The following is a 20,456-nucleotide window of genomic DNA, read 5'->3' as shown; positions in this document are numbered from 1 at the left end:
CAGCCCGATGTGGGATTCGATCTCAGGACCCTGAGATCATGACCTGAGCCGAAGGCAGTGGCTTAACACACTGAGCCACCCAGGCACCCTAGAGCTGCTGGTTCTTGATGGGGACACTGAAACAGGGAGGTTTGGGGCCTCCTCCTAGAAGGACCCTGAGGTTCTGGGGGTTGGGGCGTGCCTGTCTCCTGCCCCTACCTTCTCCGCACGGCCTGCACCTCCCTGGTAGGGGACGCATGACATAACGAGTCAGACCATCTCAGAAAACCAGGACATGGGTCATTGACCACACGTGACTGCTTCCCACATTTCAGGGGTGATGGGTAAAGACCCTGGGAGAGGGGGACATCAGTACCTAGAGGGAGGAGTATGGAGGGAAGTTGTGCCTCTCTTCTCAAGCATTCATTGAGAAACTATGTGTCGAGTGTTGGAAGATTCTGTTCTAAGTGATGGGCGTGTCCCGTCAGCTGAATAATGGCCCCCCACGATGCCCCGGAACCCATGAACATCAGCTTATATGGGGGGAAAAAAAAGTGGGGAAGTCTTTGCAGACGTGATTAAGTTAGAGATCTTGCAATAGGGAGATTATCTTGGTTTATCCAGCCCAGCTGTCCTTGGAGGGAGGGAGGGAGGGAGATTGTGTGAACAGGAGCGGCCACGTGATCCCGGAGGCAGAAAAGACGGGAGGGACGCCTGAGGCCCCAGAAGCTAGAAGAGGCCGGAAGGAGCCTCCCCAGGGCGCCTGGAGCAGCACCCTGCCATCGCCTTGGTTTGGGTCCAGGGACAGTGGATATCGGACTTCTGGCCTCCAGGACTGTCAGACAATCATTTCTGCAGTTTGGAGACTCCCCGGGACCCCCCTGCAGCACGCGGGCACAGGAGCGAACGAGCAGGAAAGGCCCCACACACGCACCAAGACACACCGGGGAAGGCGGGGGGGTGACACATTCGGTGGCAGATACAGACTCTTAGGAGTCGGTGGATGGGGGGAGGGCGGGATGCTGTGTCAAGTGGACCCCACTGGGAAGGTTCACCAAAGACCTGAGGAGCTCAGGAGGGAGGCAGGGGTGCCGGGGTGGAGGGGCAGGACCAAGCCTGAGGTTGCCTCTGCCTCTGAGGTCTGGCCTCACCCCCTCTGCGGTTTTTGCCTGTGCTGTGACCCCAACCCCCGACCCGTAGCCCGTGAGGACCGGCCCGGCCCTCGGGCAGGTTCACATACTCCCCGTGACCTCTCCGAGACAGGAGGGCGCTGCTTTCGTCCTTCCTTCTTGCTCTGTCTGCTGCCTCTCCTGCGCCACCACCCCCCTGCGGGAGGGCAGCAGGGTTAAGGGTTAGGGTTAGGGTTATGTCCCCCATCCTGCTGCCCCAGAGTGGCCACTCTTGGGACTGCCTGTGTCTGCTGACCTTCCTGTAATGCCCAGGCGACCTTCCCTGCCAGTGTGAGGCCACAGTGGACACCCCACGTGCGGTCCTGCTCCTACACTTGCCCCGTGGTGTCCAGCTCCCGTAGGTGTACAGGGATGACCTCCTCCTCCCTGGCTGGTCCCCTCCCAGGAGGCGTCTGGGTGCTGCACTGCCATCCCCCCCGGACCTCATGGTGCTCCCGAGGGTGTCCTTCCATCAGATGGGGTCCTCCTGCCGCAGCTGCCGGGCCCCGTGCCCTCACCCATCGCCCTTGGAGAGGTTCAGCTCACACTGTCCCAAGGTCGTGTTTCCTGTCTGCCACACGGAAAAGCAACCACCCCTCATGTGGGACATGGGGTGAGGGCCGAGGGACAGTGCCTGCCATGTCCCAGGCGTGCTTCCCGTCCATTTCAGCCTAAGCATGCCCAGAACCTATTATAAATCCGGTGGCGTGTGGCCGTCAGCACCCACAGCCTGCAGTGAGCCGAGCCCTGTGTGTGCAGCACGGAGAGGGGGTTTCTGCAAGAAAACCAAGAGCCCCGAGGCCCAGACCAAGAAAGGGTGTGTTTCCTCTGCAGGGCACACACCTGCTCTCCTCACCCCCACCTCAGGTCACTGTGTTGGGGACCCCTTCTTAAACCAAAGAGGGCTGCGCAGGGCGGGGAGTTGAACGATCCAGGAAACCCCTTCACTGCTCCCAGGTCGAGGACTGTATCTCCCGGAGAGACACAGTGGGAGGGCAGTGGGGACCTGACACCTCATAGCCCTGCGTGTCCTGGGCCGCGCGACAGGCGGGTGTGCAGGACGAGGTCTGCGGGAGGACCCCTCTCAGCCCTGCTGCATTTCCCTAGTTAGTTCCTGCCCGGGGAGGCTGACGGACTCTGCCCTTGCAGGCGGAGGCTCTATCAGCCCCGGCTGGATGTGTCACGTCGCAGGTTCTCCTGCTTCTCCTCGCGCCTGAAAGGCAGAGAAACGCCCGAGTGCCAAAGCTGTTGACCGAAATGGCCCCAAGCAGCCAACGCCACTGCCCGGCCTCCTGCCGCTCCGGGCAGGTGCGCACAGAGCCCCCGGCCTGACGGTGCTTGTCACGCTGCCCCCCAGCCCCTGCTCCCCTGCACCGCGGGGCGCGCAAAGTGGGCCACCGCCCTACCTGTCTGCTCCCTGCGCGGTCCCCATGCCAACGGGCTCCGCCCTCGGCGTTGCCACCGGGGCAGCGCCCGGCATGGCATGAGTCATTCCTTCATCCCCGAGGTTTGGTGAAAACACCCCCAGCCTGTACTCCCGCCTGGTTGGTCTCGCCGTCTCCCGGGGGCGGGGCGGAGGGGCGGGGAGGGGCGTGGTCGCCGAGTGGTGGCCCCGCCCCCCACACCCACCCTCACCCGGGATGTGAACATGCAGCTGCCGGAGGGGGTTGGGGTTGCCTGGAGGACCTTGCAGGGAGTCAGCTGACCTTAAGATCGGAAAATGATCCTGGCGTGTGGGGTGGGCCCGGTGTGGTCGCAGGGGTCCCTGTTAGGATGAAGGAGGGTCGCAAGCAGAGGGAGTGGAGACCTGATGACGGACGGTGGAGGAGGGGCCGCGAGCCGCGGAGCGCAGGCGGCCTCCAGAAACCTGGCAGGGCAGGAAGCAGGGGCCCCCCACCCAGCCCCGGGGCCTCCCTGCCAGGCCCTGCTTCAGCCGGAGAGGCTGCCGACTCCTGCCGGGCAGCGCAAGCGGGCGCCTTCCGGAGGCGCGGGGCTCCTGCTCATTTGCCCCCGTAGCAGACGCTGATACGGGCGTTCTGAGCGCTCCACACACCGGGACTTGGAGCCGTGAGCACGGTCGCCGGGACAGGTGGTTTTCATCAGTGTCGGCCTCAAGTCAATCATCCCCCAGTCGGGAGTGACAGCCCGCTTCACAGATGGAGAAGCTGAGGCTGCGGGAGTTCTGTTCTTCGTCCGGCCTGGGGACTCCAGCTCTGCAACCCGATTGCGCTGCCTGTCTCCCAGCCCCACACACTGGCCTCCGTGAGACCCCAAGTCATTTCCAGAGGCCGCTGGCATGGGGATGGGGCCTTCGTGTATGTGCCCCCTGGGAAAGCCCGTGACACCCCACGGCCAGGAGGCTCTACAGGGGCCACCCGGGAGGAGGGCAAGGATTTGCTGCCACAGAGTCCCCAGCCCAGAGCTCACCCTGCATCTGGGACTCACAGGGTGGTGCTGGGCCCACCGAGGCTGGACCCAGACAGCATGAGGAGCGAGGTCAGTATTGACCCACATGAAGGTCAGGGGGATGCCTTGCCTGCTTCTCACTCAGGAGGGTGCCCCTCCTCACCACTGTCCTGCTGAGGAGCCGCCACGACAGGCCACAGACAGCAGGCCACAAAGCTGGCCATCCTGGGAACCGCTTAAGACCTGGGGGAACCCTCACGACCTTGGCCATGGTTCACTGTGGACAGGGCCCCAGCACCTGCAGAGAGGTGTGGGCAGACAGAGCTCGGGGGCCTGGCGTCGGCCTCCAGCGCCCGTAGGTCTCTCTGGGCGGCCCGTGCAAGTGCAGAGCCTTCCTCCTGCTGTCGCCTCCCTGAGGAGGGTCCCAGGCTGCCCTGCAGATGCCCGCACACGGGGCAGCTTAGACAACACAGACTTGTCCTCTCCCAGTTCCGGAGCCCGGAAGTCCTCAGTCAAGGTGCTGGTGGGCTGCGCTCCCTCTGGAGGCCCTGGGGGAGGATGCTTTCTGCGTCTTTCAGCCTCCGGGGCTCCGGCGTCCCGGGCTGTGGTCTCGCCACTCCAGCGACTGCCCCCGACTTCACATCACACTTTCTTCTCCTCTGTCTCTTACAAGGACACCGATCACTGGGCTTAGGGCCCCCCTCCCAAATCCAGGATGCCCTGTCCTCCATCCTTGCCTCAATTACATCTGGAAGGTCCTATTTCTAAAGAAGTGCCATCCCACATTTGGGGCCAGCCTGCTGTCCCGCTGCTGCACCCCCACACGTATCCTCCCTCGGTCACCCGGGTCCCCAGACGATCACCCGGACAGGCGCTGGGACCGAGACCTGACCTGAACACACCGCTCCCGCTCGCACTCCCGGCCCCTTCGCCTGCCGGCCTCGCGCCTGACAAGCAGAGCTCGCAGGGGAGGGGTGGGGGGAGGAGGGGGTCGTGCAGCCCCCACAGGTGAAACTCACGCCCTGGGCCCTGTGGATTTGGAAATGGATCTCGCACGCGTTTGCACACAGAAGTCGGGGCCTGAGGGAGGAGCCCCTGCTCTGACTGGCCCGAGGCCCCTCGGTAGGTGGCAGGCCGCGGTGGCCCCCATGCCCACAGCGGAGGGAAGCTCTGGGGCCAGACCGAGGCTCTGACAGGGGCCTCCCCGAGGTCACCAACAGAAGAAATCTGCATGCCCACAGTGCCAGCACCTTTCCAGACCCCGGGGGAGCATGGCCAGCAGGACAGACAGCGCCCTGCCCTCCCAGGGTTCCCGTTCTAATGGGGGGGGGGGGCTCCAGGGACATGCGGGGAGAGGACATCACTCCCGCCGCTCATCAGTGCTGTGGGGTGAACGGAACAGACTGCTGGCCGGGCGCGGGTGGCCGGAACAGGCCGGGAGGCATTTCAGGAGCGTCAACGTGCCATCCTAACCGCCCCCTGTCTGCTCCGGGAGGAAGGCTCCGGGCCCACTTCTCACCAGAGACAGGGGAAAGACAGGAGGTGGGCCTCAGTCTCCAAGTCCGGCTGGCGTAGAAGGGTTGCCCCGGACCGTGCACATTTCAGTAGAGGTCCCAGGGGCCCAGGGAGGAGCCCCATGTCCTCCCTCCAAGGGCAAAGGACAGGCCTCCCCTGTGCTCAGGCAGGACTTGGCTCCTTTCAGGCGAGAGCAGGACTCTAGAGACCCCACTCCGCCCCGCGCCAGCTGTGTGACCTTCAGCTCGTCCCCGAACCTCTCTGAGCCACAGCTGCCTTGTCTGTAAAGTGGGGAAGGACGCGGTGCCTCCCTCCTACGTTTGCGACATGCGGGAATGACTGGGGGGGCTTCACACAATGTCCGGCTGTGCAGACGGGGCTGTTGTATGTCTACCTCGGGATGAGCAGCGCGTCCCGGCACCTGCTCCTGCGCGGTGGTGGTCTTCTCAGGAGTGGGGTGGGGGAGGGGAGGAGGGAGGGAAGTTCTCATGAGGGTCATTCGGCTGGGATCTGCTTTGATAAACTCAGACATCCCGAGATCCTCTGGCTGAGGAGGGTCAGTGTTGGGGCGTTTGGGGAAAGTGGGGAGGACATGGGGGGCAGACGCCAGGCTGGCTAGCTAAAGACGGAGGGAGGGAGGAAGACAGATACAGATGTAGCCCGGCCCTGGAGACAAGCCCCTGGAAGCCAGATTGTGGTCAAGAAGGGATCTGTTTGGGGCAGGCTGGGAACCACCGGACCGTCACCAGAGGGGTGAGGAGCAGGTTGGCAGCCCCACGAGACGGATGGCCTGGAATGGCCGGCCGTGTGCTGGGGCTCCAGCTTTCATAAAGAATAATGAGGCATGTGGCAGGGGTGGGGGCAATCAGGAAATCCCAAAGTCCTGGGGAGTTCAGGGGAGACACCAGGAAGCCCTCTGGAGACGCAGACCATCTGCAGCCTGGCGGCCGGCTGACTTCGTCCCCGGAGGATCTGCCAGCGCGGGGCTCCGACAGCGCTGTCTGGGGGCCGTGGGAAATGCCCCAAGAAGGCAGGCACGGGTGTGGCAGGGAGCAGATGGAGGGGGACGTCCCGCATGGAAAAGGAACACAACTGGGGACAAGCGCCTGCTCTGCTCTCGCATCTTCCTCGGGGAGCAGCTCGCGGCAGAAGTGAGTGTCAGCACCAGCGGCCTCTGCGGACCGAAGCTCGGAGTGTCTGTCCGACCAGGAGCAGCCTGACTTCTGAGCCCTGCGCCAGCCAGCCCTGGAGGTCAAGGGCATGCAAGGCTGGACTACAGCCAGGAGGACACCCATGGTCGTGTGCGGCGGTCGAGGGGGGCGCACCTGGTGTCCTGGGACTCGGAGGAGGGGGAAGTCTCTGTGGCACTTGCTGGTTTCAAGAGGAAGATGCACGGGGCTTGGCTAGACAAGCCGTGCTGCAGGCACTTCCCGTTTTGGTCGCTTTCCAGAACCAAAATCCCATTGGCCGACCACGTTCGACTTGGTTGGGTGCAGGTCTCAGCCCACCATTTCCCTTCTGTCGGGCCAGAGGCTGGTCCAGTTCCTCCATCTAACGCCCTCGACTTTGGCGGCAGCTTCAGAAATTTCCCACGTGCGCTGTGTCTGTCTGTCCCCGCCACACGGCGCACAAGCTTGGCCTCGGGACCGAGGAGCCGCTGGGGTGTTTCCGGAGTCCTTGCCTGGTCGACGGCACGCCAGTCGTGGCCGAGATCAAGATGACCATCCAGCTGTGGCCTCTGCTTTCCAGACCGAGTCCATCGGCGATGAGGGGCTGTAATTAAATCTTCCCCGGGGAAGTGGAAGGCGGCACGAGGCCTCGGGTGCGTGTCTCCAGGGCATCCTGAGCCCTTGCGGCTAATGAGCAGCCCTTGGAGAAGAAGGGGTCTGGATGCGTCTCTCCCGCCCAAAGCAGAGCTTGAAGGAGGCTTGATTTACCGGAAAGTCTCAGCATCCAGATTCTGGTCATTTGCTCAGATCTCGTTGTCAGGCAGCCTCCCCCCGCCCCCTGCTCCAGCCCCCAGATGCCCATTAGGAAGCTTCTGGCTGCGAAGGACAGGAGCCCGCTCACGGTGGCTGGGGCGTCCGTGGCAGGCCTGAAGGAGGATACGTCTAGGGTCCACCGTGAGGCTCAGCAGCATCTCCAGGAGCCTCTTGGCCTCTCCCTCGTGGCTGCAAGACGGCGGCCGTGGCTCTGAGGGTCATGCCCTCAGAGCAGATCCCGAGCAAAGACTAAGGGGAGGAAAAGGCACTAGGAAGCCCCCACTCTAAATCTCTCCCACGAGGAAAATCTTGCCTTCGAGTCTCACAGCCCCAAACCATGTCCTGTGACCGTTCACAACGACAGGGGAGGCTGAGAGCAAGTCTCTGGCTCTTCCTGCCTCTGTTGTGGGAAGCGACTGGGGTGAGCACCAGGAGCCTGGCTTGCAGGGGTCGGGGAGACGGGGCTCTCTAGAGTTGGTGGCTACTGAAGTGGACTTTGAGGAATGAATAGGAGTTCGGCATACGGCAAGAACATAGAGCGTGTTCCAAGACCCCCTCCTGGCCCGGTAATTGAGATGCAAATTGGGAAGCACTTCCCTAGCTAAGCACGCCCTTTCAGCAGTAGAACATTCACACACGCGTTCAAGCCCCGACGTTTCGAAGCTGGGCCTCCTTAGGGTTGGCTCTGCTCATCAGGACGGGCGTGTGTCTGTGTTCCAGGAAGGACTCTTCATTCCACCTTCCTGAATCTTTCTAGGGCATCTGGTGGATGACCTCATTTCTCAAAAGCATTTTCCTTGGGTCTTTTCTGAAGCTCAGTTGTTGTGTCAAAATTGGTACCTGTGGACAGTGACACAAGTATGGCTTGTGTGGGACGAAGACTTCTCCCGGCTTTTATGACGCGTGGGCACAGGGGAGTTCTGTGTCACTCACATACACGCATCATTAGTGTCCAGTGTCTTTAGAACATTTAGACCATGATTCTAAAACCTGTGGCCCAAGGACCCAATCCGGCCCCTGCCCCTTTGTGTCAATAAAGCTTTATTGGAACACAGCCCCACCCGGTCATTTACACAGCATCATGGCTGCCTTTGAGCCACCAGTAGCAGAGTGGGTCACTGCACCCGGGAACCACAGAGCCTGCAAAGCTGGAAATATTTACTCTCTGGCCTTTTACAGAAAGAGTTCATCAACCCCTGTTCTAGAATGTTTGCAGAGCCCCTTTCGAAGGACGTATGCAGGTGCTCCACATGAATATGTGTCTACTTCATACTCTGAGCAACTTTGGGAACCTTCAGTGAAGGCAACCTCTTCTATAAGCACTAGCCCTGGGAAGAGAAACGAGATGTTCTGTGGGAAAAGGCTGGATGGTAGCAATGGCCAGGCCCTACCCTCCAGCTGGGGCCTGGCCTGGGTGTGTCACTCCCTCCCCTTAGGGGTCAGTGCTATCTGACTGGCCAGCTGGGCCCCCAAGGCCCTCACCCAGCCCCAGATCAGCCCACTCTCCAAAGCCAGGAGCACCGAGTGGTACCTACGTTCGGTCTGGCTCCCACGAAAAGATGCGGCTTCCAGTCAGAGCTGTGAACGATATCTGTCCACTGCTCCCTGAGGGCCTTGGGGACGGCCTGCCCCACAGCCTACGTGGCGTGGTCTTTCTGGGCAAGTTTCAAGACCAACAGATGGGGCAGGCCTCTCCTCCCACTGCCATTGCCGCAGGAAGAAAAGTCACAAACAGCCACTTTCCGCGCTCCTCGCAAAATGTCAGGCTGTTGTGCGGTTTCCCTGATTTTTGGGGTGGGTTTTTTTTTTTGTTTTTTTTTTGTTTGTTTATTTGTTTTTAAAGAATATTCAGTTTAGGACCAAAGGCAAAGGATGACAAGTCAGGCATGCGGTGGCTGAGCCGTGTGGCCCTGGCCAGATCTTCCCCTCCAGCTTCACGGACCCTGCACCGTGAAGGACCAGCATCAGGTCAGCAGCTACGGGGAGGTTCCAATTTTGCATCTTACGGGAAAACCGAAGCCCAGTGTTGGTGAGGGGCCTGTCCAAAGTCCCACTTCCATCTGGGGTCCCCGCCTCCAGCCACGTCTTTCCCGTTCCTAGGCCGGAACAGGAGCAGGAACAGGAACAGGAAACAGGCCGTCTCGCCTTTTACACCCCATCCCCTTTCCCCCTCGGGCAGCGACGATCACCTCCCGTCCTGATTCCGAACGCATTTCGGCCGCATCTTTGTCTTCTCCAGCAGCTGCCGTTGGCAGGTAACACGCCTGGCAGTGCTCAGGAAATGCTTTGGGGTGATTTATTACAAAGTAATGAGACAATTTAATTTGAATCAAGTTCTTTGCACATTATTGCTTCTATTAGGAAAAACTTGTATTGCTTATCACGTTAGCAACGAGGAGACACGCCAGGCAGGGTGTTTTCATAATTGCCGATCTGGAGACGCGGATCCCCCGTCTCTGCTGAGTGGGTGTGTGAGCTCCGTGGGGACGGAGCCTATGTCCGCACCGGTGCCCCATGAAAGGACGCTGCCTCCCCGCCCGTGGAGCAAGATGGGCTCCCAGGATCCCGGGGTAGCGTCATCTGGGAGTGAACTGTCCCCACTCCTAACTTCCTGCATGTGACGCCGTGCACAGCTCGGGCCACGGAACACCAAGATGGCATCGCACGCACGGCTTCATCTCACCGGGAACCGTGCAGCTTCCTGCTTGTGTGGGGGCGTGGGCTGGGGTGGGGGGCAGCAAGACGGCAGCACCAAGTACCTCCTGGCTAGGAAGCAGGCAGGGGGCTGCATGGACTGCCAGCGTGTGTGGACAGGGCTGAGAGGCACTAGCTCAGCAGCAAGTGACAGATGACTCGGGGAACACGGCCCCCCCGCCCTCGCCGCTTGCTTGCGACTGCCAGACCTTCCCGAGGATGAGCCCCGGCTCTGCCCCTGCCCGCCCGCAGAGCGGCCCTCTGTGCTGCCCTACAGCCAGAGCCGCCACAGCGATCTGGGCCACCTGCCCATGCCTGGCATCTCTGCCCAGCTGGGACACCTGTTGAGGCCACCGGCACCCCCCTCAGAGGAGCTGACAGGCTCTGTGTGTCGCCTCATCCTTCCTGATTGGCAGAGCCCGGAAATTTCTAGGACAGCCACTGTCATTCCTGATCCCTGGAGGTCTCTCTTTCTAATAGTGTCCCAGTTCCTGCCTGCATCAGGCTGTCACCGAAACGCGTTCACTGGGGGAGTGACCGAGACGAGGCTTCTCTCTGGCTTCCGTTGCGCTGCCCTGGAGAGGGCGGGGACCCTCCCTCCACAGCCGCTTCTTACGATATGTGCACCAGCCTCCCTAACAGGAGTCCCCGGCGGGGGGGGGTCCCCAGGCTCCGCCGCCCCACCCCCACCGCTGCTCCAGCGGCCCCAGCCAGGACCCGCCACCTGTTTGCACGGCCCGCATGGGTGGACCTCCCCAGGGACAAACTCTGCTACCATCTGGGGAATTTTGTCTTTGAACAAAGACTGTGAGTAATTCCCCCGAGGGTCCTGTGAGTTCCTTGCCGCGGCCACTTACCCAAAGAGTCGTCCAGCTGAGAAGATCGGACTGGCCCCTGGTGTTTGCGTGCGGCGATAGGTTTGTGGATACAAACCTTGGTGAGCCGTGAGGCGGGCCCCACGTTAGGTCTCGGAGACAATCCAGCGCGGGCCGATTTGCACGTGGCTGTCTGCTCTTCGGACCCCACAGCCGGTAGAGTTTGCCTTCCAAGGTCACAAGCACGTCCGTGGGGCCCCGCAAAGCGTCAGGCCGCCGGGGCTGGGTTGCAGGGCCTCCTGGCTGAAACGTCCGTACTGCCTCCCGGCCGGCGCTCTGCACCCCTCCCCCCGCTCCCATGACCCCGAAGGGGTCAACACGCCTGGCTCCCGGCACGTCCCGGTGTCTGCGTGCGCCCGCTCCCGCTGACTCTGGGCGCGGTGTCCTCCTGCCTTGGTGCCTCGTCTGACCCGGTTCTTGCTGGTGGCTTAGGACAGGTGTCGCCAGCGGCAGCCACAGACATTGGGTGTGAATTATTTCCGCGGGACGTGGTCGCTCCTGCCATGTGTGCCGGCCACGTGCTGGTCACCTCTGGGTCGCTGCAACAAGGCGCAGGCCTGGCCACGAAGGGCTACGGAAGACAGTGGACCTGTGGTGGTGGCTCGTTTCAGCCACCCTGGGTAACACTGGTGAGCAGCAGGGGCCGCCCTGGGCCGGCACCCCAGCCTCTCACTGCCTAGCTGCATCCCTCAGACCGCAGACCCGAGTGGGCAGGACCCAAGGCCCCATGTGACTGTCTTCTCTGGCCTCTCATGATGTGCCTCAGAGCATTTATCTCGTGGTTCCACCTCCTTCTGGAATGTTCTCCTCTCCCTCCTACCTCTCCAGCCTCCTGACCCATTCGCTCCTGCTCCTGCGTCAGCCCTCCTCCTCCAGGAAGTCCCCAGCCTGGTTCTCACCGCACCGTATTCCACACACTCCTGAGGCTGCCTTCCTACTTGCCGCTGCGAGAGCTCCCTGCAGCCTCTGCAACAAATGACCATGGGCTGTGGAGACAGAGATGCATTCTCCCCGTTCTGGAGGCTGCAAGTCTGAGCTCATGGTGTCGGCAGGGCTGTGACCCTCCGAGGGCTCCGGGGGAGGGTCCTTCCCCAGTTCTTCTGGCTTCCAGCGTTTGCCAGAAATCCTTGGTGCTTGTTGGTCTGCAGCCGCGTCCCCCAATCCTTGCCACTGTCTGTCCTCACCTGGCTTCTCCGACCGAGATCCCTCTGTGCCCCGAATCTCCCTCTCTTTTCCCTTATAAGGACCAGTCATTGGTTTAAGGACCCTCACTAGATGCAAGGCGGACCTCATCTTCAGATCCTTAACTAAGTACACTTGCAAAGACCCTGTTTGTCCAAGGAGTCAGGACCTGACTTCTGCAGGCCGCCATTCAACGCACCACATGTCTCCATAAGGCCCAGACTGGGCCCAGTTTGGTCTCTGCTAAGTGCCAAGCATGCAGTCCATCCCTGGCACAGAGTAGGTACTCAGTGAGTTGTGGCTGCCTCAGCTCCTGGTCCTGACTGCTTCTGACTTTCAGCCTTGCACCAAAACCCCGCCCCTGTGGAGCAGGGGAGAAATGTAGCTGTCTGACTTGATGTCCAGACCCGGATAGCTCTGGGGGAAGCCATCTGGTCTACCCCAACAGTCCCTGTGCTCAAGGTTCAGATGCCCGTTGTGATCCTTCCCATGAGAGCCAAGGCAGGCAGAGCCAGCCCGGGGCCTGGTGCTCACACATCTCGGCCGCCCCAGGCCTGGCTTCCTGCGGCTCTCCTGGTTCCTCCAGGACCAGGCACCACTTCCAAGGGAGCTTGTTTGGGGCTGACAAACCCTAAATGCCAGTGCTCCTGCCTGGCACCTGCTGCCTCTGGACCAAGGGAACGGCCTTCCCTGTAGGCCGGTGGGGGTGCTGCCAGGAGAAAGTGGACCTCCGGCCATAGTTAAAACCATGGATGCCTGGACACCTGTGGTCCCGAGAGGCAGACACCGGGAGTGTGTTCGTCCCGGCTGGGGTGCTGGGGAGCACTGTGTGGCCAGTCCTGATTGCCATCATCCTCTTGTCTCGTTCCAGGGACATTCAGTGACCTCTTGACTGTGGTGGGCAGTGGGACTGCTGGCTGAGTGAGAGCATGGAAACCTTTCATGGTCTCTACCATGTGGCTCCTAGGGGAACTTCGACACGGAGCCGTCTCCCAGTGTAGATGTGGTTCTCAGTGGCTGCCTCTCACATTGTTCAAAGCAGCCAGTGGCCTACATTCCATCTTTGTATGAACTAGTGAAGGTTGCCTGCCCCTTCCTCAAGGCGCTTTACTTCTGTCTGTGCCAAAATAACCATAATAAATATGGGGATCTTTGATGGTCATCATGTAAATGGTAGCCTTTATAGTTGCACTATGCACAGCCTGCCCAACTGTACTTGGTGGGGCTCGATGCCTGCACGCTTTGCCTTCTGTAGCTCCTGCTACAGGAAACTGGCAAAGAAGGGTACATTTTGTGTTCATTAAAGTGCCTTTCCACCCCACTCAGAAAACACGTCTGAAGACAGCACAGCTAGATTGCATTTGTGTGTGTGTGTAGTCAGCAAACCCAGGTAGAATCTCACTAAGAAGGAACATCGTGCACTTAGGGACATTCAGAGAGGAACCAGGCACTGTCATTTGCTCCCAAGGAGCCCATGGTTGATGGGTTAGTGGGTGAGAAGGGTCCCCTCAGAGGCTTGGGCCTGGCTGGAAGACACCCTCAGGGAGAGAAGGTGTGACATTGACCATCGTTGGGAGGGTGTGGGGTGGCTTCGGCCCAGGGCTGAGAGCCTGTGAGTTGACCAGTTTTGGGAGGGCATGGCAGGCCCAGGGAACGCGGAGCACAAGGCAGTGAGGCACGAAGGGCCCATGTGGGGGCACTCAGGTGAAAGGCAAGGCCAACAGTAGAGCATTTCAGGGAATGAAAACAAGCCGGTGGGGGGGGGGGGGCGCTGCAGGAAGGCAGGCAGCGACTGGGGTCCGGGGTGGGGGCGGATCCAAAGTGGGGTGCAGGCTAATCACTGTGGCTGGGCTTCTGGTTTCACCAGGCTGTATCCCTGGGGACCAGGTGGCCCCCAGGTCAGCAGCAGGGGACCCATGTAGGCACCAAGGCAGTGTCCCCATGCGGGCAGCTCCCAGGGCATTTGATGTGCATCTGGGGAGTGCGGCTGGTGGTGTACGGCCAGGAGGAGGCCGCGTGGCCCCTGGTTTCTGGGGCTGCGGCCGCAGGTACTGCGGGTGGCCGTGTCTGTCGGCCTGAGACCACTCTTAGATCATAAACCAGATTCAGGAGCCTCCTGACAGTTTCTCGTCTCAGGCAGGTTCCTCCCGGAGGCCGGGGGGTGGGAATGCCCAGTCTGACTTGCGGGGTAGAGGGAGTGCTGCGCGCTGGTGTCGTTCGGATGAAACTAGACGTGAGCTCCTGTTTCAAGGGAGCGATGCTCGCGTTCGGAGCTCCCGCCGCTTTCCACGGTTTGCTACAAAGGCCGTTCTCTTCTGACCGCCTGGGACTTCCCTCCTGCTTGTGCCTCGGGCTGCCCGGGCCCAGCCCGCCACATGCGGGAGGCGCCCCACTGTGCTGAGCTGCTCCTGCCCTCTGGGTGCGACCCAGCACCCCGGGATTGTCCGGGTGGGAGGCGTGTGCATAGACACCCTTCACGGCCGGTAGTGTTCCTCCGCCGCCTCCCTTGACACACCCAGGCTTGACGCCCACCTCGTGTTCACCCCTGTCCTGCAGCAGCCCACAGTCGCAGTGGGTACACCCTGTGCTGGGCCCTGTGGGTGTCCAGGGTCGTGCCGTCCAGGACCCACATCTCCCGGGGGATGGGCACAAGAGGGCCGTTTCCCCGTTACGGGGTCTTGTCCTGGTTGTTCCCCAAAGTGCCTCCCAGGTACATACCACTGTCTCCACTTAACTGGCCGGGGTCGCTGTGGGCTCGGGAGCCCAGGGGGGTCCCAGGAAGGAGAAGAAGAGGGAGAGGTTGGCACGAGCAAACCCTCTCCGAGTAGGGTCGCCGTCACTAACCCGTGCTGCGCGCCTGGGCTGCGGGGGGTTCTGTCGCTAACTCCCCTCAGTCTGCAGGGCGTGGTTTGCCCCTCAGCCCGTTGTGCAGAGCAGGACACTGAGGGTGTGAAGGTCAGAGTGACCTTGGGTCCGAGCACAGTTGGGATCTGAGCTGAGTTCTGTGTAAGCCTTGCACGGCCCCGGCAAGTTCCCCTTTGTCGGGGCACAGCCGGCACGAAACATACGGTTGCCTGCGAGCCACACGAAGCCCGAGGCAGCATTTGGTCCCGCCGAGAGTTGACCCATAGTAGGGCCGCCGCCTGGAATACAAGATAAGGGGTGGGGACGGGGGCTGCTTATGCGCCCATGGGAGATGGGGCCCAGGACCGCAGGGCAGGCATCCACTTCGGGGGCTGCTTGCCTGTGGCTACTCCTGCGAGGGCGGTGCAGGGTGAAAGTGGGGCACAGCGGCCGGGGCCCCAGGGAGCCACAAGGCCAGGGCCCTCCCCCTTGAGGAGTCCAGCTGGAAGCGAGGCACGTTGGCAGGTGGTCCAGGTCTGCGTCCTGGCTGGGTGAGGCTGTGGAGACAGGAAGGTGGTCGGCTGGGCAGAGGGTCTGCTCACCACAGAGCTTCCACCTGCCTCCAGTTCCTCCTGCCTTGTGGTCCCCCAGATCCTGGCTAAGCACCAGCCTGCTGCCATTTCTGTGGGCCACTGACGGCTCCCTGGGGCTCCCCCGGCCCACCGCACTTCCCTGGGAATCGCCCCATCTGACCTCACAGTACCCCGGGAGGTGCGTGGCTTCTTGATGCCTTGTAATGCGAGGGCGAGTCTTAGAGGTTTAGGGATCCCCGTTACCACTGGCCAGGCCAGCCGTGGGACCCTGCCCAGAGGCTCCCAGGGCCCTTGACTCCTGACCCTGCTTGAGTCCCCTTTCTGACGGGCTTCAGCGGGCTGAGCCAGGGGCTCATGGTCACGGCCCGGCTCCCAGAGCCAGGGCTCCCTGTGCCCAGGGTAGCAGGCAGAGCAAGAGCACCGGGACAAAGCCCCTCCTCGAGTACTAGACCACCCTAAACCCGTCATCCCAGACTGTGCGGGCTGTGGGCTGTGAAAGTAGTGTCTGCACTCGGCCTGCCCTTAGCTGGAAGACAGGGTCACCCCAACAAGTTCCGTTGCACGCTTGTCTGCCGCAAGGCCAGGAGCTCAGAGCAGGTCAGGCCACGTGTGCATTCTCCGGCCGTGTCCCCCAAGCTCTCTGAGGCTCCCCTGCCTCATCTGGGCCCTGAAGAGCTCTTGGCAGCCCATCGCTCTGTCCAAGCACCCCTGTCCCTTGTCTTCCTGGGGCCCAATCTGGGTCGGCTAAGCTGCTCCCGGGGGGCTGCACGCTGCGGCCCCATGCTCCCTGCGGGCTGTGAGTCTGGTGCTGGGCAAAGCTGACCTTCAGTTGTCTGTCACTTCCAGCCTGTCTGCCCGTTGCTCCCACTGTTTGCCAGCTGCGTCCCCTGGCCTGCCCCCCCTGAGGACCGGGACTGCTGAATTCCTCAGGACCTGTGGCCCGCAGCCTCCCATGCATGACCAGCCCCTTAGGACCCTGGAGAAAGCCTCTCCTCATTCCCTCCCGCCCCTCCTCCTTCCCTGCGCAGTGGCCTGGCCTTCCAGCTGCCGACTTACTTCCGGGGCAGCAGCGAGTCCTGGGGGCGGGGGGAGGGGATGCCGCCCCTGGGAGGTGGGGGAGGTGGGGAGGGCCACCGTCTAGCCCCGCGGCCCGCCAGGAAGTCCACTTCCGTCCCGCGCCCCCGGGTGCCTCTGGGGGTGGACAGTCATGTGGCAAAGCGCCCTTACTGTGCGTGATGGGAGGCTTTGGCAGCTGAAGCAAAGTTGGAGCTTTCGCGTTTCTTTCCTTTAAAAAAAAAATGCTGTGCCAAGAGGCAGGCGGTGTGGCTTTAGGTGGTCTCTCAAGGAGGGTCACCCCTGAGCCCCCTTCTCCCTGTCCCCACGGCTTGTCGTCCCCTGCGGGAGGCCATGCCGTTGGTGGCTTGGGTGTCGCCGGAGTGACCTGCCTCCTCCTGCTGGGAGCCCCCGCCCCCCGGCAGCACCCCGGCCGCCCCCTCCGCCAGCCTGCGGCTCCTCTGTGCGGGATGGCGCCGAGCAGCAGCCGTGGCGTTGTGGGCCCCGCGGTGATGGTGGGGACACCACATTCATTCGCACCGAGAGGGAGGGGTCGCTGCGTCTCGGCTCCGGCTCGTGCGGAGAGCAAATAGAATCTGATTTTTGAAAACCCCTTCAGGAAGAAGAAGAAGAAGAAAAACCTGCTGCCTCATTTCTCCTCTGGCCGCTTTCAGTGGGCCCCCCTGGAAGACGCGTCGGCCCGGGCGCCCTGGTGGCCCTGCCCCCCGGGGGCTCCGGGCCACTTACTTTCTTTGCCTTTGGGTGCCCAGAGCCAGCCCGTGCGGCCACGGCTCGGCGGCCTCCCCACCACGCCTGACTCCTTCCTCCCGCTCGCTCGCTCAGCTCCGGCGCTGCCTGCCCCCCCCCCAGCCCCATTGTGCCGAGCCCGCCTATCCCGTTCGCCGGCCCCCCCAGCTGCCTCCGCGCCTCCTGCTCCCTGTGCTGCTTAGTTTCCTCCATGCTGCCTGGATCCGGCGAGCCGGGTGATTAACGGCCAGGATGATGAACGTCCCCGGCGGAGCACCGGCCACGGTGATGGTGACGGGCTACAGTAATGGTCGCTATCCCCGGAATTCTCCCTACAGTGACTGCGTTATTGAGGAGAAGACCGTGGTCCTGCAGAAGAAGGACAATGAGGGTTTCGGATTCGTGCTCCGAGGGGCGAAAGGTAAGAGCCGCTGCTGCCGGCCTGGGAGCACCCCCTGTTGTGCGAGTGTGAGTGTGTGTGTGTGTGTGTGTGTGTGCACGCCGGATGAAAACGCTCCCCGGCTCAGAAGGAAGCCTTCTTCCTGGGGGCACTTGGTTGCTAGACAACCATGTTCTTTAACATATTTCGCCTTACTCAGAAAACATCGGGGCTTCCTTAAGGAATATTTTCAATTTTCTGTACACAGTGTTGCTCCAAGCGAGCTCAAGCTCTCGCTCTCTCTCCCTCCCCCCACCTTAAAAAAAAAAATATCGTGGGTTTAATGTATCTTTTGTGGTTTAGTTCAGTGCAACTGTAGCTAGATTTGGAGCTCCTGGTCTCAGGTGTCCACAATGACCCGGTGCTGAGTTGCGGCTGTCTCGAAACTGCCCCATTCTGGGAGTGGGCTTCGGCTCCAAGTGCGGCAGGCGCCTGTGTGCCCGCCTCTAAGGTGACTTTGCAAAGGAAATGTGGCAAGATGGTCCCCTCTGCCGTGGACTGAGCCGGCAGCGTACACGTCATGTGGCCTGGGGTGGGGGGCTCCGGGAACGCATTCTACGGCCGTGCACCCCCCCAACCGGCCCTTCACTTGGGGGCTTCCCTTTCAAAAGAAAACAAAATGGCATCAGCTCCCCGTGAGAGGAGACATCTGTCCCCCGCGTGTGTGGGTAAGCCATGTGTAAGTTCCATGTCAGGGGCTCTGTGCTGTGCGGGGTCCTGCACCTGAGCTAGGAAGGGCCTCCTGCCCTGGGTGGGAGCCCCACCTGCCCGAAACTCGGGCTGGCCGGGAGCCATCTGCCCAGAGAGAAAGGAAGGAAGAATCTGTCCCCATGTGTGTGTGTGTGTGTGTGTGTGTCCATGTCCGTGACCGTCTGAGTGATGTTCTAGCCCCTCCCCCTGCTGGGGTCATATTCCTTTTCCCACCCACGCACCCCCGGCCGCTCCGAACTACCCAGGGCAGTCCATCTCTTGCTCTGGACTTTTGCTCAGCAGCTGTGTGGGGCCCACAAGCCACGGCTCTCTTGGCCGAGGAGCGGGGGCCCAGCCTTCCCGTGGGTGCTGGCCGCAGAGTGGTCGCCGGGAGCCGGGCTCCCTGTAGACAGAATTCATAAGCAGGTTCCCAATCCGCAGCCACCCACTGGGTCAGCACTGTGATCTGTCCATGCTCCGAGTTGAATTCCCTTGGTTGCGAGTCTCCGTAGCTGGGAATTTGGCAAGTGGTTCCGTGTGGTGCTTCCGGAGCTCTGTGTGGTTATGGGGGGACTCGTCCATTTTTAGAACTGAAAATGTTTAGTCACTGATGCTTTTAAAGAAAATGACAGGCGTGTACGTATAGACATGCACAGCACATTACTCGTGGTTTCGAAAAGGCCAAGAGACATGGTAGCACCAAGCTCCACTTGGCTTCGTGGCTCGAGTTGGTGCTGGCCATGACCGTGAGTGGCAAGCCCTTCCCAGGGGAGAGCGGGCCCGAGCACCCACTTCCAACGGGAGACACACACGCCCCCTTTCTCTCAGGGGCCCGTGAGGGGCCGGGGCTCCCCACCCGGAGACGTCACCCAGGCTTGAACTGAAGTATCCCTTGTCTTCCCAGCCGATACGCCCATTGAAGAATTCACGCCAACGCCGGCATTCCCAGCCCTGCAGTACCTGGAGTCCGTGGATGAAGGAGGGGTGGCATGGCAAGCCGGACTGAGGACCGGGGACTTCCTGATTGAGGTAGGGACACCGGTGTTTGTATCTTTCCGCTTGGGGAGAGCGCCGCCTCTCTTAGGGTTAGCGTCCGTGGTCTTGGCTCGTGGCCATGGAGCCAGATCTAGGGGGCCTCACGGAGGCTGCCATGGACCCACGTTCATGGGTTGCTTCCTGGTCCATCCATTGGGGATGCCATTTCCGGTGGACTTGTGCATTTGGACTGTCTGAAGGCCTTGGCTGTAACTCTTGGGAGGTGGAGATGTTCATGGAAGTGGCTGTCGGTCTTGAAGTAGAAGACAGAAGGAAGAGACACAGGATTGCCACGATGTTGCGTGGGGTTCCGTAGCTATAGGAATAGACACTGCTTGGGGCCGTTGTCCTTCTCGTGCCTTAAGGGCCGGACGGAGAGCGCTGTGCTGTGGCTCTTGTTTGCTTGAGGTCTGTAACCTTGGTGGCTGAGAGACCGTTGATTTGCAAGTTGCAGTGAGTGGCCTGGCAGACGCTGGCCTTCAAGGACCAAGTTGCCACGCGCGAGAGAGCACACAAAGGAAGTTACGAGATCCAGATGCTTTGAAAACCAGCTTTCGCTTGAGGTGAAGGGAGCATGCTCTTCCTTGAAGGAACCCCGTGAGACACAAGTGCCCGTGTTTCTTGAGCTTGGCTGGGGTCAGCAATGTGGTATGTGCAGGCGTCCGAGCTCCCAGCGCGTCTGAGCTCCCTGCCTTTTGCGGGTTGAGGTGCTACTTTCAATCTTGTTGTGCAAAGGAACGTGTTACTCTTTGGAAACATTAAGAGTGAAAGAGCACGTTGTACCCTGGAAAAATTATTTGTAAAGGGTTTGGCTCCCTCCAGGGCCCTCCTGGGGAGTTCACGTTTCTTGGGAAAGCATCCCTCGACGACACTAACCCTGCGCCGTGTCTCATCTGCTCTGGAAATGCACATACGGGTGGAAGGGAGTGGGGACGGGGAGGCCCCGCCACTGGGCCAGCCGGACACTTGCTCATTCTGAAGACCCAGACCCTGGCGAGCCGGGCACTGGAGGCCGGTCTCCTCATTCTGCCTGAGCTTCAGGGGCGCTGCTGAGCCCAGGTTGGCTCATGATTTCCTTAGGGCCTCTCCAGCCTGGTGGACCGAAGGAAACCCAGGAGATACGCTGGAGGGGGAGCGAGCCACGGAAAATGGAGAAGGTGCTTTACCTTCTTCCAGGTATCTTGTGTTGGCCTCGCTTTTATTTTCTGAAAGCTACATTTAAATTCTTCCTGACCCATCAGAGCCTGGTTCGG

The 20,456-nt window shown here is 61.2% G+C and overlaps 1 protein-coding gene across 12 annotated transcripts in view; it reads left to right on the top strand.

Annotated features, from left to right (window-relative positions):
* SHANK2 (SH3 and multiple ankyrin repeat domains 2) overlaps nt 1–20,456 on the top strand; it is a 453,117-nt gene that overhangs the window by 293,546 nt on the left and 139,115 nt on the right. For all 12 annotated transcript variants that reach the window (XM_059150585.1, XM_059150583.1, XM_059150584.1 and 9 more), the window contains 2 exons: nt 17,378–17,460; nt 19,073–19,197. In XM_059150585.1, the coding sequence (XP_059006568.1) occupies nt 17,378–17,460; nt 19,073–19,197 (208 nt within the window). The remainder of the gene's footprint in view (nt 1–17,377; nt 17,461–19,072; nt 19,198–20,456) is intronic.

This window comes from Mustela lutreola, chromosome 1 (assembly GCF_030435805.1).
Source record: "Mustela lutreola isolate mMusLut2 chromosome 1, mMusLut2.pri, whole genome shotgun sequence".
NCBI lineage: Eukaryota > Metazoa > Chordata > Mammalia > Carnivora > Mustelidae > Mustela > Mustela lutreola.
Note: the sequence above shows the minus strand (reverse complement) of the source record. Positions and strands in the feature narration are given on the sequence as shown.